The sequence below is a fragment of the Abramis brama genome (assembly GCF_963993115.1).
Source record: "Abramis brama genome assembly, chromosome: 12".
NCBI classification, from domain to species: Eukaryota; Metazoa; Chordata; class Actinopteri; order Cypriniformes; family Leuciscidae; genus Abramis; species Abramis brama.
This window is the reverse complement of record NC_139974.1, coordinates 9,049,938-9,064,602: the sequence shown is the minus strand read 5'-3', so window position 1 is coordinate 9,064,602 and position 14,665 is coordinate 9,049,938. Positions and strand designations below refer to the sequence as shown.

Genomic DNA, 14,665 nt, shown 5'->3' with positions numbered 1-14,665 from the left:
GATTGACAATTTTATTCTTTGCATGAAAACACTTGAATTAGCCTAAATGAACACTGTCTGGGTGTATTAAAACTTCAGAATTATTTTCATATAGACCTGCAACAGTGATAAGGTAAAGCTAAGAGTGGTCCAGACCAACCTTCCAAACGTATGACTTAACAGAAGGTATACTTAACTAAAGAACGTTTCGGGAAACACGTATTAACGATAAGGTACAGCTTAAGGTGTAGGCTAACTTAAGAACGACGTAGCTTTAAGAAGGTTTCGGGAAACCCAGCCCTGGTCATTCCATTTTTGGAATTTTAGAACACAATCTAATCAAAGATTATACCTGTAAATATAACATGAGTTGTCTATTGCTATAGAAAAAAGAAAAAAAAATCAGTTGTTTGCTTTTTTTTTTTTTAAAGGCGGACCACACAAAAGAAGATATTTTTCGGGGAAAAAAAATAAATAAATCATGCATTCTATTTGTCCATACAATGAAAGCGAATAGAGTCCGATAGGGTTTAGACCAAAACGTTTTTTCAAAATCTCTCAGTGTTCTGCAGAAGAATCCAACCAGTTGAAGACCGGTTGGTAAAACCTGTTCCTGAAATGACACACAGACACATTCTTTGACCACATTTTTCCTCAGCTTTATTTCAACAGGTGTGGACAGACTTTAGTTAAGCATGGAATGATGACGATGACAATCCTCTCTCAATGTGAGTAAGTTATGCTCCTCTAAAGACATGTACATTGACCTCTGCTGGCAGACAGAAGGCGATTAAATACAATTATTAGTCTCAGAAAACGTCCTCAGCCATATTCAGGGATGAGGATATACCATCAAGTAACGATTAGTCCACGACTTCATTGCCTGAAATTATTTACTATATTACAAGCTTTTTACAACTTAAAAATAGATTAATAACTATCACTACCATTTCTCCCTTTGTACTTGTAAATACACCATTTTTTTTATTTCTTATTTGTTTTGAAAATCCCGTACCGACACATTAATCAGCAAATGTAAGGCAGAACAAAGAGGGGCAAAAAAGTTCGTTAAAAAAGTCCATCTAATCTACAATCAACATATGAGATATTAGCTCTTCTGCAGAACTGAAATGTAGAAAATTCTCTGGAAAATAAACATGACCATCTAACAATGACACTGAATAAACTCCAAATCTAAATAAACCGGGATGTCGTCATTAGTGCCAGTGCCAGTCTTAACGTGTCTCGACTTTGCATGTTTGGCTAGGCTGACTGCAAACATCAATTGTATAATTAGTTGAACATAACTCTTATGAAATAACTAGTTACCACATTTCCGCAGCAATACCATTCAGTATAAGACCACCGTTCCAGTACCCTTAGTTATGGTCCTGTCATCCAAACAGCAGATGCACTGTTAAAAAACAGAAGAAAATGAAGCAATACATAGAGCAATGTTGCAGCTTTACATGCAAATACTCTCAACGTTTATATTGGAGGTCTGTCCGAAAAAGCAGCATGCATTGAACTTAAGTTCCGTAACGGTTAAAACGCTTGCGATTTTCGCTCAAAGGCAGTCTTTGATGCAAAACCAGTCGGTAGGCAGCTTGTGGACAAGTTTAGCTTTCAACCAGGTCACAAACGTACAGTGGCATCGCTGTGCCGTCCTGTAACAGGAAAATTACAGGGAAGCCACGATTCACAATGCAGGTGAAAAATGCGAGGAGTATTGCTGGACGACAACTTCAAACCTGAAATAAAAACGGGCTCATCTTAAGAACAAACAGTGAAAACTACTGGTTCCCAAAGGCGGATCCGTTTTACAGCTGAAGGAGCCGTGCTGATTTATTAATGGCAGAGCATCTGTTGGCACTTTTGGACCTGTTTCAACTTACCGGAGGGTAATGAAGTCCAACAAACCCCCTGAGAGAACTTAAAGGTAATGGCTGTTCCCTGAAAAGGGGCACGACCAGGACAAAAGACAAAAACGAACAAAAATCTAAAGCAGTAGCAGTTTTTACAGTTCAGTTCACACTCAGACACGCTCAGCTATGTGACTCGCATTATTCACAGTGCATAACATGGGGCAGCGACTGAGAGAGAGAAAACGAACAACAAAACATTTAACATGACTTGGTAGTTAAGACATTTTCCAGGGACACGCTTTCCGCTTCCCATCTCAAGTGCTACGCATTACCTTAGGGCTGGGCGATATATCGCATGACATTGTTATGCGCATCTCGTCAGTAAAGCCGGTTCCTTGATTAGTAGTAAATCGGCATCACCTGCTTTCAGACGGAGCGGCATTTACTACACAGAGCCATAGTTCACTGACAAGCTGAGCCATATCGCATTAATTATCGCAGGCGATACATCCATATTGTCAGTGAACTACGGCTCTGTGTAGTAAATGCCGCTCCGTCTGAAAGCAGGTGATGCCGATTTACTACTAATCAAGGAACCGGCTTTACTGACGAGATGCGCATAACAATGTCATGCGATATATATCGTCCAGTCCTACATTACCTACATACAGGCTCGGACGCCATTACACTTCTGCTAGCTCTCGGTGCACATTAACCCAAATGTGCAGTGCTACCTAAGTGAAATGTCAGGGAGAAAAATAAAGTGGGCCATTATTGATGGTGGGATGCAAAACTTTCCCTCATCGCACTCTTTTCCGAGTGAAGACGAGCCTCCGCGCTGGACAAAAGTGATGCGATGGAGCTTGCTTGAATGTAGAGGAATGTTATCCGATGGGGGAATGGATGTTAATAAGGTGCAAGCTTTGTGTCTTTAGATGTGCATGTGAGATTGTCTGTTTATGAGCGTATGGGTCTGTGTGAAGAACCCTCGTCGCCGATGCAGCCCGAGCGACTGGTCACAGTGTTTACCTCCCGACAGGTGGCAAAGGAGGGGCTCCTCTCATTACTGCCAAACAAACAGACACATGTATGAGTCCAAGCTCAGAGCACACAATCACTGTATTCTTCCCTGTAGACATTGTATAAGTACTAGTTCATAGCCATCAGGCAAATGCATTCAGCAAACTGAAGATGAAAAGCATGCAGCAGGTCTAGTGCATCTACACCAACTCATGAAAGCACACAAGATCAAAGGAGGCTTTAGGAGGATTCATTACATTTATTTGTTAAAGCCTGCGTGGTTCTGAAACAATTGCTAGATCTAACTGTTTATTTTCCTGAGACTTACCTCTGTTAGCTTTGCTTGGGTATATCTTAGTGAAATGTCTATACTCTTCTGGAGGAGGGAAGTCATCCAGAGGATGAAAAGAATACTTGGACTCAAAATCATCTGTTGAAAGAGACGAAAGAAAATGAAAGGGTATTCAGAGAAGATCAACAGAGAGATCAGACTCCTGGTGAGCAGTATCACTTAACATTTGATCATTTAAAGGAACACTATGTAGCTTTTCAACCTTCATAATATATTTCCAAGACCCTTGTGATGGTACATCGACTTACACTAGGTTGAATGACACGTCTGCCATAGCCTGACTGGGTCTGTATCGCTTTTACTGGCACTGCGTAACTTCGGGGTTCGGGTAGTAACCCGAGCACAAAAAGAACTACAAAACAGCTTTACGGCATACGTCACTTCCCCCACCACTTCGTCAAATTTGGACGTGAGAGGCCAACCAGCATTTGTTTTCGGCTTTCGTGTGTATGTTTTTGTCATGGGGGCTGTTTACACCTGGCCACTTCATGCGTTTTCTCAGATCGGATAGCTATCCGATCGTGAAAAGACCAGGTGTAAATGCCCTCCGAAACGCATTCGAGACGGATTTGAATCCGATCGCTCAAACCACTTCAGGAGAAGGTCTGAGACGCATTCCAGACGAAACTGGACAAGTGTAAATGCATCTGGTGGTTGAAACCACATATGTAAATTGTACTCCTCCCAAAAATGCAAAAATAAATAAAATAAAAAACGTTTGAGAGCGTGTTATAGGCTATATGTTATAGCCAGATATGATGACGCTACTGGAACACGCATCACCGTAGATGAGCAACTGAGCATATTCATCAAGACTAGGGTGGTCCTTATCAAGTCCAATTTTTTTTTTGTGCAAAATGTTAGTGTCTTAACCTCTTAAACTGTTCCTTTTAACTTCAAAATTAGAAATATGCAAAAATGTTGACAAAAAAATTATATTTAGAGGTAGCTCAATCATGTGGAAGTTTGCCTATGTTAAGCTGTGTGGCGTTATTGTGATATGCAAATAATATTAAAAGTTGCTGCAAATTAACAAAATTTTATTGAAATCAAAGCAACACTGACATGACAACAATGACAACAATCTAAAAAAAAAAGCACAAAGTTTTCAACAATCCCTCATTTCTGATGCTCAGCAGCCAGTGTTGACTTTTTGCAGTCTGGATAGATCCGTCGGTGATCTTCCACCACATGAAGGAGAAACTGCAATTGTTCTTCAGTGTGTGTGAGATAGCCATTGTATTCTTGAATCAGAGCCACTCCTCTCTCGGCGTGATCATTGACTACTTTCATTGCATGTATGGTTGCCTGTGCCTCCTGATAATCTGCTTGATTCAGCCAAAGTTCCGGGTCAATTTCAAGGAACGTAATGTAATTTTTTAAACCAAAAAATGTGCTCTAAACCCAAACAGTAACCAAGGTGATCATCAATAGAAATATGTATTGATTCCACCAGGAAAGGTAAATCTGCTAAACCGGGTCATGGATGGATTAATTTGGATTTAGTTTCTACAGTAAGTAAACTGAGATATGCATCTAAAATATGTATCTAAAATACATATTTAGGAATATATGATGCATTAGATGCTTTTATGGAGATTTTTTTGGAATTTTACTAGCCAGGTACAATACCAATTCAAATGATCTGTTTTTACGAAAATCATCAAAATCTCAGAAAGTTTAAAGCTATTGAGCTACCAGTAATTATTATGTTACTGCCATAAAAATTGGCATGCTGTATTTTCTTATATAAAGGAACAATTTGAAGGGTTAAGAGCATGCCAATTGGAGACTTTAAAAATAAGGACCACCCTAATCAAGACAACGTGCAAACTATCGCAAATCAAAGTGAAAGTAAGTCGCAGACGCTTAACACACAATCATCATCATTAAAAGTAAAGAAATGAAATTATCTTACCAGGGCTGTTGCCGCTCTCTCTTATTGCGGTCTTTGATTTTGAAATTTTAGCTGATGATCAATAAAATGCAGCTCATATCTGTTGCTTTCGGTGACGTGCACTACATTAAATCTGCATATAGCGTGGGAATTGAAGATCGGATTTAAAACACATTTATGTGACCAGATGTTAATGGAATCGTTTTGATAAATCAGATAGCTATCCGATCTGAGAAAACGCATGAAGTGGCCAGTAAATCTCGTATTTGTAAACTTACAAAAAAAAAGCCAGTAAATCTCGTATTTACGACAGTGCAAGTATTCCACAGCGACTCTAGGGGTCGCTGTTTGACAAAAACACAATTTCTACACAGTGTGCCTTTAAATAATGTACAATAGCATTCAAAAGTTTGGGTTCAGTAAGATTTAAATTTTTTATGTTGATAAATTAAGTTTTATTCAGCAAGGATATTAAATTGATCAAAAGTTACAGAAAATAAATTTATTATGTAACAAGAGATTTCTATTTCAAATAAATGCTGTTATTTCGATGTATCATGGCTTCTACAAAAATGTTAAACAGAACAGCTGTTTTCAACATTTCTAATAATAAGAAATGTTTCTTGAGCAGCAAATATTATCATATTAGAATGATTTCTGACGGATCATGTGACACTGAAGACCGAAAATTCAGATTTACCAACACAGGAATAAATTTCATTTTAAAATTCTTAAATAGAAGACAGTTATTTCATAAATTGTAATATTATTTTTGCTTGAATATATGCAGCCTTGATGAGCATTAGATACTTCTTTCCAATACATTTTACAAATCTTACCAACCCCAAACTTTTGAATGGTAGTACTAATTTAGGTCATCTCATAATTATTCTTTTAATAGCGTAAATTGTATTTAACTGTAGCAGAAATGTGAAAAGCTTTTTACAGCAGCTTTTCCAATAAAACCTTTAAACATGTAACACAAACCATTTGGTTGGCTCATTTATGTTCAACCACCTTCAAATATTTCCTCATTTTTATGTCACTTTGTTTGGACAAAACCAACTGCATCAAGGGCCGTGACACACCAGAGCTGTCGGGCTAGTTTTTGCAGTGAGGGCTCACGTCGGCTGCAGTTCACCGGATTCAGCATGTTGAATCAGCGTTGGGGCCGTCGGTGAGAGAGATCGCTCTGATTGGCCGTTCAGTTATGCGAACGAGACAGATTCTACCTGAGCATTCCAATACACAAATATTTTCATAACATGAGCCGCCTGGAATGAAGAAAGTGATCAGCATGACTGAAATTCAGAATGGTAAGCAAGGGCTGCTTTGTTCACAGTTTGCATATCTGCAGTCCTAGTTTGGGTTTCCTTTTTGAATGATAAATATAGACTTTTGATACCTGCTGATGTACACAGATATTTCCTTACATGCGCAGAACACATGCTAGCCGACAGTTGCCTGTGGGCTTTTCAGTGTGTTCAAGCGCAGCCGGTGCGAGGCGACAACAGTCAGCTTCCATCGCCTCTAGTTCTTTGATGTCAGCTTGGCGTGTCACGGCCTTAATGAATAAAAAAATATATATATATTTTCATAATGTTCATGTGATGGAAAGTCCTTTTGTAAGTTTCTCTGGATAAAAGTGTCCGTTAAATGTCTAAAATATAAGTGCCAACATGTGGCAACATCATCTATACTCAATTAGATTGGGCATGACAAACCACTGGATTGCATTATGGATGATATTAGAATGAGCGACCACATGCCTGATAATTAGGGAAGCATCGTAATGAAAATTCTGGACTGAAACTGAAAATTCACGATGCACTTGGCTGAAAACCAAAACCGAAAATAAATAATAAATTAATAATCCATTAACTTATTTAATAATCAACACTCAAATAGCTAAAACTGAGTTGTAAATACATAAGGCAGTTTTTATATAAACTTTTTAATAACTGTAATAACTTGTTTTCATGACAGATTTATTCAAACATGCGTTAAATAATAAAGCCATTAACAGGTCAAGTAAAAATATAATGAATATATAGAATGCATATATTTAGCAACATACTCTTTTCTTAAGTTATTTTTTTCTTGTTAACTAATGAGTTTATGGACATTGAATAGCTTTCTTGAGGTAAATCTGACGTTAAGTGACATTGTGTAGCCTACAAGCTGTTTCATTGAAGTCTTTCACCGGGCAAAACACCAATTGAGCGATTACATGAGATGGGATTCATTTCTGTAAGTTGTAATGTCTTTCAACATACTTTCTGGTGTTTGTTCGCCCATGTTTATTCCGTGCTGTAACTAGTGAAGTGAGGATGAGATGATCGGTTCACGTGCTCTTGATCCGTGCTGCCACTAAAACTGAGGCGGCTACAGTGATCTGTCACTCCGTATAAAAGAGCTCAAGAATGACATTCATTGTTTGAATTTTAAAATGAAAGACAGAATTTTGCAATTATTGGATGGCAGGCGTGCTTCAAATATTTAGTGAAGTTTTGTTCACGCAGCGCATCAAGAGAAAACAACACAGACTAAAAGATTTAGATTCAAGAGACCATATCATTACCAAATAAAATCGAGAAATGAATATCGTCAATCCAGAGCGTGTCACCACATTTTAACTGTTGTAGCTTATCCATGTTGTGTGCACGAAATAGACGCTGAACAGTGAACACCGTCAAAATGTGCCATCGAAGAAGTTTCGGTCAATGATTTGGTCCTCCAAAAACATTTCGGCCCGAAGCCAAAAATAGCTGCTTTGGCCGAAAATTTTTGGTAGCCGACATTTTGGTGCATCCGTACTGATAATGCCACTAGATTGTCTCAAAGCCATCACGCCTAATTATTTATGCAAGTATCATTAGCATCGACATACACTGAATATGAGATTATTAAATAATAAATATTATTATTATTAATTATTATTATTATTATACAGCTGTTCTGCAACTGCAGATACCCGTGAACTTGCTAATAAGCTACTTTTTTTTAAAAATATGAAAATAAATCTGAATATTTTTACCTTCTTAACATGTTTAACACAAAGTGAGGATGTGTTTTGTATCATCTGTGGCACAATACCAGGGCTCAAAAATAAAGAAGGGGCAATGTGAGAGAGTTTCAGAGCACAGGAGGGAACCATTACTTGCCCTATGAGACCAGTGCAGCGCTAGAACATCATCCTCTCTAGATGAACGGAGGATAGGGGTGTAACGGTTCGCAAAATTCACGGTTCGGTTCAATACGATACACTTGTGTCACGGTTCGGTACGGTTTCGATACAGCAAAAAGAAAGAAATGCCAGAGAATTTCTTTTTTTTTATTAAAAATAACATAATAAAGTATGATTATTATTATTTTTTTTACTTTGAGCAATGATGGAGCTATAATAGACTCTTCTTAGGAGCATATAAAACAAAACAGCTCCTTGGAAAAAATGAAATGTAGCCTAATATTGTAGTAGTTATAAACAAAGGTCTATTTTTAGTTCAGATTAACATTTGAGGGCAGCAATTTTATTCATAATGTCAAAATAAAACCAACGTAATGTTACTTGAAAGCATTATAGCCTACTATTCCTGCCAAACTTCCATGGTTGCAGTTAGTGTTACTACAGTAAATCCATGGTAAATGTTGCAGATCTGTGGACACTCATTCATGGCACAATGTTTCTTCCTGGCTTCCACGCGCTGTTTGATCCGTTAATAACGGAGAAATGTGAATGTTTCTCACTAGATCTCGCAGTGGCGAATTCAAATGCTTTCTTTACTGGATCTCTTAGCGCTGTGTAGTAACAGTGTCACTTGATCAAGATCGGCTTGCGCTGCACTGGTCCAAACTGATAAACGGTCCGTCAACCACGCAATAATGAGTAGCTCAGTTTCGTTCCGCTTACATTACGTTTGCCATTTAATGTTGGACAATGTTGTGGTCGCGCCAGCGTCTCTTACTTTATGAGCGCGCTTGCCACGCGCGACCCGCCTACATTTGAAATAACGAAATTTTGGTCGGCAGGAAAAATGGTCCAACGAACCGTTCGGTTTGAAAATGCATACCGAACACCGAACGCCTCGTACCGAACGGTTCAATACGAATACGTGTACCGTTACACCCCTAACGGAGGATGTTGAAATGACCATGTGAGGGCAGGTGAGACTGCAGGTGTGGGTTGAGAGTGAGCTTGAAGGACTCACCTACAAAGGAACGGGAAATGGAAGTGTGTCCATTGCGGATAGGCGGGGGAGGGGGCGGGGGTCCGGCTGGTGTGCGGGAGGGGGGAGGAGGGGGCTTGCCTCGGCTCGGGACATCTGAGGTGCTACCGTGAGTCCGATACGGAGGTGGCGGTGGTGGCGGAGCATCCCGGCCATTCCGTGACGGCTGCCCAGGAACTGGAGGGGCTGATAAAGGATGTAGAAAACGTAGATAATTATAATTACAATTTAGATGACTTTCTCACAGCAACTATTATCTCAGACTCTAGACCTCACCTGCTCCTCGTCCCGGGGGCTCTCGTGCTGGAGGAGGGGGTCTGGCAGCCTGTGGGCTGGGTGACGGTGGGGGAGGAGGCGCGTGCCCACGTGTCGGTGTGTGTCCACCCGCTGAAGGCTTCTTGCTGAGCGAGTTGTGTCTCTGGGGAAGTTCAGGGGCAGCCTCATTCACAGGACTGGAGGGGCCATTGGAAACCACAGACTGCTGACGGTACGGGGGTGGTGGCGGGGCCAGGGAGGAAGAGGAGGATGAAGAAGATGAGCGGTTGCTCACGGGTGACGGAGGTGGTTTCACTGGTGGAAGTGGTGCGTTTTCGCGCACCGGTGCTGGAGAGGGTCCTCGCTGACCCGGAGTCGGTGGAAGCGGCTTTTCTCGATTGTACGAGGCAGCTGTGGCCTTCTGCTGTGGGGCAGGAGGAGCGTTTCCACGCCGAGACATTGGGGGTGGCGGAGGCGGGGCAGAAGAGCTGTGCTTCATGCCTGTAGAGGGGCTGCTGCCTCCACCAGGGGAATGAGAAAGATCAGGCAGGGACGGTCTCTGGGAACGGCCAGATTCTGTAGGAGAGGCCTGTTGAGAGGAACTGTCGGGGTCATCGTGACTGCCGGGTGGCCGTGGGGCAGCAGAACGAGTGCTAGGAGGGTGCAACACAGACCTGCCTGCAGAACCATCTGCAACACAGCACAACTGATTCAAGTAGGGCACTTCAAAATGTCTTAAAATCTGTAGCTTGTATGATATGAATTGTAAGTAGGGCTGGAATGACGCATCCTAAACAAAACTCTAGAGCAGATGCTAATGGCTAGTATGGCAGCGCCGCTTCATAGGGTTGCGTTCATACAGGTCTTTGTTTTTTACGAGCGTGACAACCCCATTCTACAGTAGGGGTTGCACAGACTAGTTGACTTTAATTCTCTGCCATGACGCTTTAAACTTGACGTCGACAAGTCGCTGATCACGGCCTATAAAGGGTGTAACAGAATAAGAAATCTTTGAAGTTCACATTCAAGCTGTTTCCAAAAGTTAAAATGACAAATAAATGCATACTCCGAGAGTGCTCCAAAAGATCTGTTTGATTTTACCATCTGGATGCTCAAAATTGATTGGGTGAAAGCACATGTTAAAGAGCTTATTATAAATGTAAGTTAATCGCCGTTTAAACTAATGCGCTGCTGCATTGTAACACACACACATAAAGAAAGTACCTTGCACATCATGTGCAGATCACGCGCACACATAAACATTTAGTAGTGCAGAAATGTATCATCGACCCATGATATGTTCTGTGATTAATCAATAAAATGGCTTAGAAACTGAAACAGAAAAGTCTAGCATATATTTCTTTGTAACTAAAACCCACATCTTCACTAGTGGTAGAGAGATGCTGTTATGTAGGAGCAATAGTCTTGTGGGCAACGCTGTGTCATATGCCATAGTGTGCACAAGGCTAACCCGCATTCGAGTTTCAGGCTTATTTGTTCATTAATGACATCTTTAGCGACTAGTCGACTCGACTTTAATCACATAAAGGTCGACTTAAACCCGAATTGCGTTCATCCGCATGACCGGTTCAAACATACTCTCTGCACTCGGTTACTAAGCATTTAAAGTCTTTGTTTGGTTGTTTAAAATATCTGATGGATGAGCTCACTCCTCGATTGGACTCGTTTATTTAATAACACACTATTATTGTGATAAAACTTCCCAATGTTATGGACATCGCCATTTCTAATACTGTTGCTGACTGTGGTTGTGAGTCCTGAAAATGTGCAGACTCGTATTAAGCGGCCCTGCCATACTAGCCATTAGTATCTGTTCCAGAGTTTTGTTTTGTGTGAAACATGACAGGGGATTAGGGATGAACATAAACAGTGCGTAATACGTCGTTCCATCCCTAATTGTAAGCGATGTAAAGATCCTTTGAATTCTCCTTTTGTGCACCAAGAGCATATGGCACAAAACAAAGGGTGTGCAAACCATTTCAATTTCTGGGTGAGCTATTCCTTTAAATAGATTTTTAACAAACAACACACCTCCTACAGGTCGCAATTTTGGGACGCCACCCTGAAACAGCGCTCCCACTGGCTGGACCGGTGCAGAAGACCCTCCACCGCTGGACACGCTTCCTTTCGGCTCTGAAAATACACAAAACAATTCAATGATGTACCACATTGAAAGCTTACACTACTGTTCATCTTACCAAACCCACACATTTGAACGGTAGTGTAAGATGAGAACAAATCACATCTTGAGTATTTCACACTTTTAAATTTGGGGTGAACTATACATTTAGGTAAATAAATACATTGACTGTTGAAGTTTAATGTGTGCATAAACAAAACCTTGAAAGATGAAAGCCCATCATTATGTTGAGCTCTCAAAGTCAAGCTATTCTCAGCTATTTTTCCACTTACTCTCGATCATCGGTGCACTCCTGTCATTGACAACGCCAACCTTCTTCAACTTGGACCCTTTGCAGATTTCAGAAAGCAATGCCCCTCGGCCCTTCGCTTCATCTCGGTTCAGCTTAGGAGGGGTTGTGTTTGCCTGTGGAAAAAGTGTATTTCTTTTGTGAATGGGTTCACAGAGCCTGGTGAAATTTGCGATGTGCTCGCTGTGAATATTTTTAACATTTTGGTTTTGCAGTCCCCAGTAAAGTTACCAGGCATCTAGAGAGTACCTACCTGGCTAAGGGTGGGGGGAGGAGGGGGTCCACCTGGGGGTGGAGGGGGAGGAATGGGCATCTTGGATTTGTGTCCGGTGTTTGCAGCTGAGTGTGTGTGACACTTAAAACTTCATGAAGACAGTTACCTAATGAAACAAAATCAGTAATGTGTGTGTGTGTATATATATATATATATATATATATATATACGCACAGACACGCATACACTATTTAAAATCCATATTCCTACTGAATAACAGTATAAATGATATTGAAAATAAAAATCTTACTGACCCCAAACCCTCGAACAATAGAATATAATATAGTAACAACGCAATACACATGTAACCTCAAACTCAAAACCAGTCATGTTTTCTCTACACTTTTGCATAATGAATATTCTACATACTTTTTAAACTATTTACGTTGACATTCAGAAATATGTGATTCATAAGCATGTTCCCATTCATAACTGCTGGAAAGCAGTGCATATACATGAATTCTAAGTTCACAGAGCAGAAAATGTCCATATCCATAAGTAAACAATTTGGCAAACACACACTGGAGCAAAGATAATATCTGACAGCTGATGGCTTCACCTTAGAGGATTCTTATCAGTATTTCTGATGATGCCTGTCTGTTGTTTTAGAAAAACATACCATAAAACCCGTACGAACTACACTTATTACTGTAAAAAAAAAAAACGTTTATAAATGATCTCCGTAATTCTCATGCCCACGACGTCAAGAATAAAGTTATCAGTTTATTGTACAATAAATTAGTGTAGCCATTGAAACAGTGATGAACCTTGATTGCCTATGTAAACAACACGGCCTGCAGTCTACGCTGGTAAACCCGTATACTATTTTCAGTTCATTTTGATGACTATCGGTCAAATGACGGTCGTCAAAAGAAATTTAAATCCTTGTCTCGTTCTTTATTTGCATTTCTATTTGATTGTGAATTAGCTCGACTTTAGCCATAAGTTAGCTTAGCTCGGCCTCGCACTTGGCAGGTGCGTCCGTCACGTCAAGACGTTTCCGACTGTGCGTGAAGAAAATGTTCCGTTTGTTCGACACTGATTTAATGTGTTTATGTGATGAAGTAATGCAATGTTTGTGCCTACTTTTTTTCAGCAATGTCCGATGATTTCGCAAACCGGGATCCCATCATCCATGATCTCGCGCGTCAATCGCCTTGATTTGCTCCCCCGTTTGGACAGGAAATTACGTCACAGACTGTATGTCTTCATTTCATACTGTTTATTGATTTTAAAAGCGGCTGTTTTTATTACACGAACGAACTTAAGGCAGAACATTTGATGACTGGTTGTGATTATTCTTTTATTGTTTCTATTAAACCCTGTTTTTTTTTTTTCTCATTCTTCGCTAAAATTGATTGTAAATTTATCTTAAAGCATTATTACTTAATAAAAATGTGTTGTATCTGTCTACTCTGTGTGTAAATGCTTAATTTAAATGTTACTTTCAGTGAACATCATATCGATTCCTCTGTTTTCAGAACATGGTAGGGCCTAATTGTGTTGGGTAAATATCTCAACTTACCTCAATTTGGGTAAATAATTCATACATATACATGGAAGAAATGTAAAACCTTTATTTATGATTTTTTGAGAATATCGGAAAACTTATATTATTACTTATAACATATTATATGTTAACTTACTATTTTAATGCTGTCCTGATTTACTGGGCATTCCATTTCAAATATTGCTCTCTCTCTCTCTCTCTCTCTCTCTCTGTGTGTGTTAATATCTAATAGGCCTATGTGTGTCATAATATGATGTTTTCTTGCGTTGGCTAAATGTGCAATATAAATAAGGCTAACGTCTGAATGGAGTCAGTCCTATTGAGGAGCACCTTCCGCAGATCATTTGCTTTATAATGAAAGTGCCTATGATCATGATATCATCTTCCCATCACTGTATCAACTGATTGCAAAATCCATAGGCCTATATGATCATTAACTGTCAAGTTCAGTTGCAGTTTTGCTTCGTCTATTAAAATCTCAATAAAACCAATAAAGGAAGATTCTCCTACAGCTGCACACTGGTATTTAATTCAGGAAATATACATCTAGTTGTTTTATGATAATGATTTAAAAAAAAAAAAATCAAATCCCGGGAGTGCCCTAAACTGACGCGTGGTGGTGCTATAATAAATTATATGAGTTATTCGACTATATATTCATTATTACTGTCTGTCATAGGCCTATGTATGTGCACTAACTGCACAGTTATAATTTGGATGCCAAATAGCAAAACATATCAAAAGGCATTGTACTGACAGAACAAGAAAATAAAGTGTCAATAGTTCTTTAAGATTTATTTGGTAGGCTACTGTAAATAATTAGCTTTTTTTCTGACT

General features: G+C 39.7%; 1 protein-coding gene across 4 annotated transcripts; it reads right to left on the bottom strand.

The window, feature by feature from the left end:
• Positions 1 to 613: 613 nt before the first annotated feature.
• Positions 614 to 13,521, bottom strand: wipf2b (WAS/WASL interacting protein family, member 2b). 4 transcript variants are annotated; one of them, XR_014608461.1, is made up of 9 exons: positions 13,405 to 13,521; positions 12,298 to 12,424; positions 12,028 to 12,160; positions 11,647 to 11,748; positions 9,616 to 10,284; positions 9,322 to 9,525; positions 3,193 to 3,294; positions 2,506 to 2,910; positions 614 to 2,176 (listed from the first exon to the last, which is right to left on the bottom strand). XR_014608461.1 is itself a non-coding variant. In XM_084131177.1 (8 exons), exons 2-8 carry the CDS (start codon positions 12,355 to 12,357, stop codon positions 2,870 to 2,872), a joined length of 1,311 nt encoding a protein of 436 aa, XP_083987303.1. In that variant the 5' UTR covers positions 12,358 to 12,424; positions 13,405 to 13,521; the 3' UTR covers positions 614 to 2,869. The 4 variants fall into 4 exon arrangements, 1 of the variants encoding a protein (XP_083987303.1); XR_014608463.1 differs by lacking the exons at positions 614 to 2,176; positions 2,506 to 2,910 and adding exons at positions 6,131 to 6,387; positions 6,519 to 6,677 and having other exon boundaries at positions 3,279 to 3,294; XM_084131177.1 differs by having other exon boundaries at positions 614 to 2,910.
• Between the last annotated feature and the right edge of the window lie 1,144 nt (positions 13,522 to 14,665).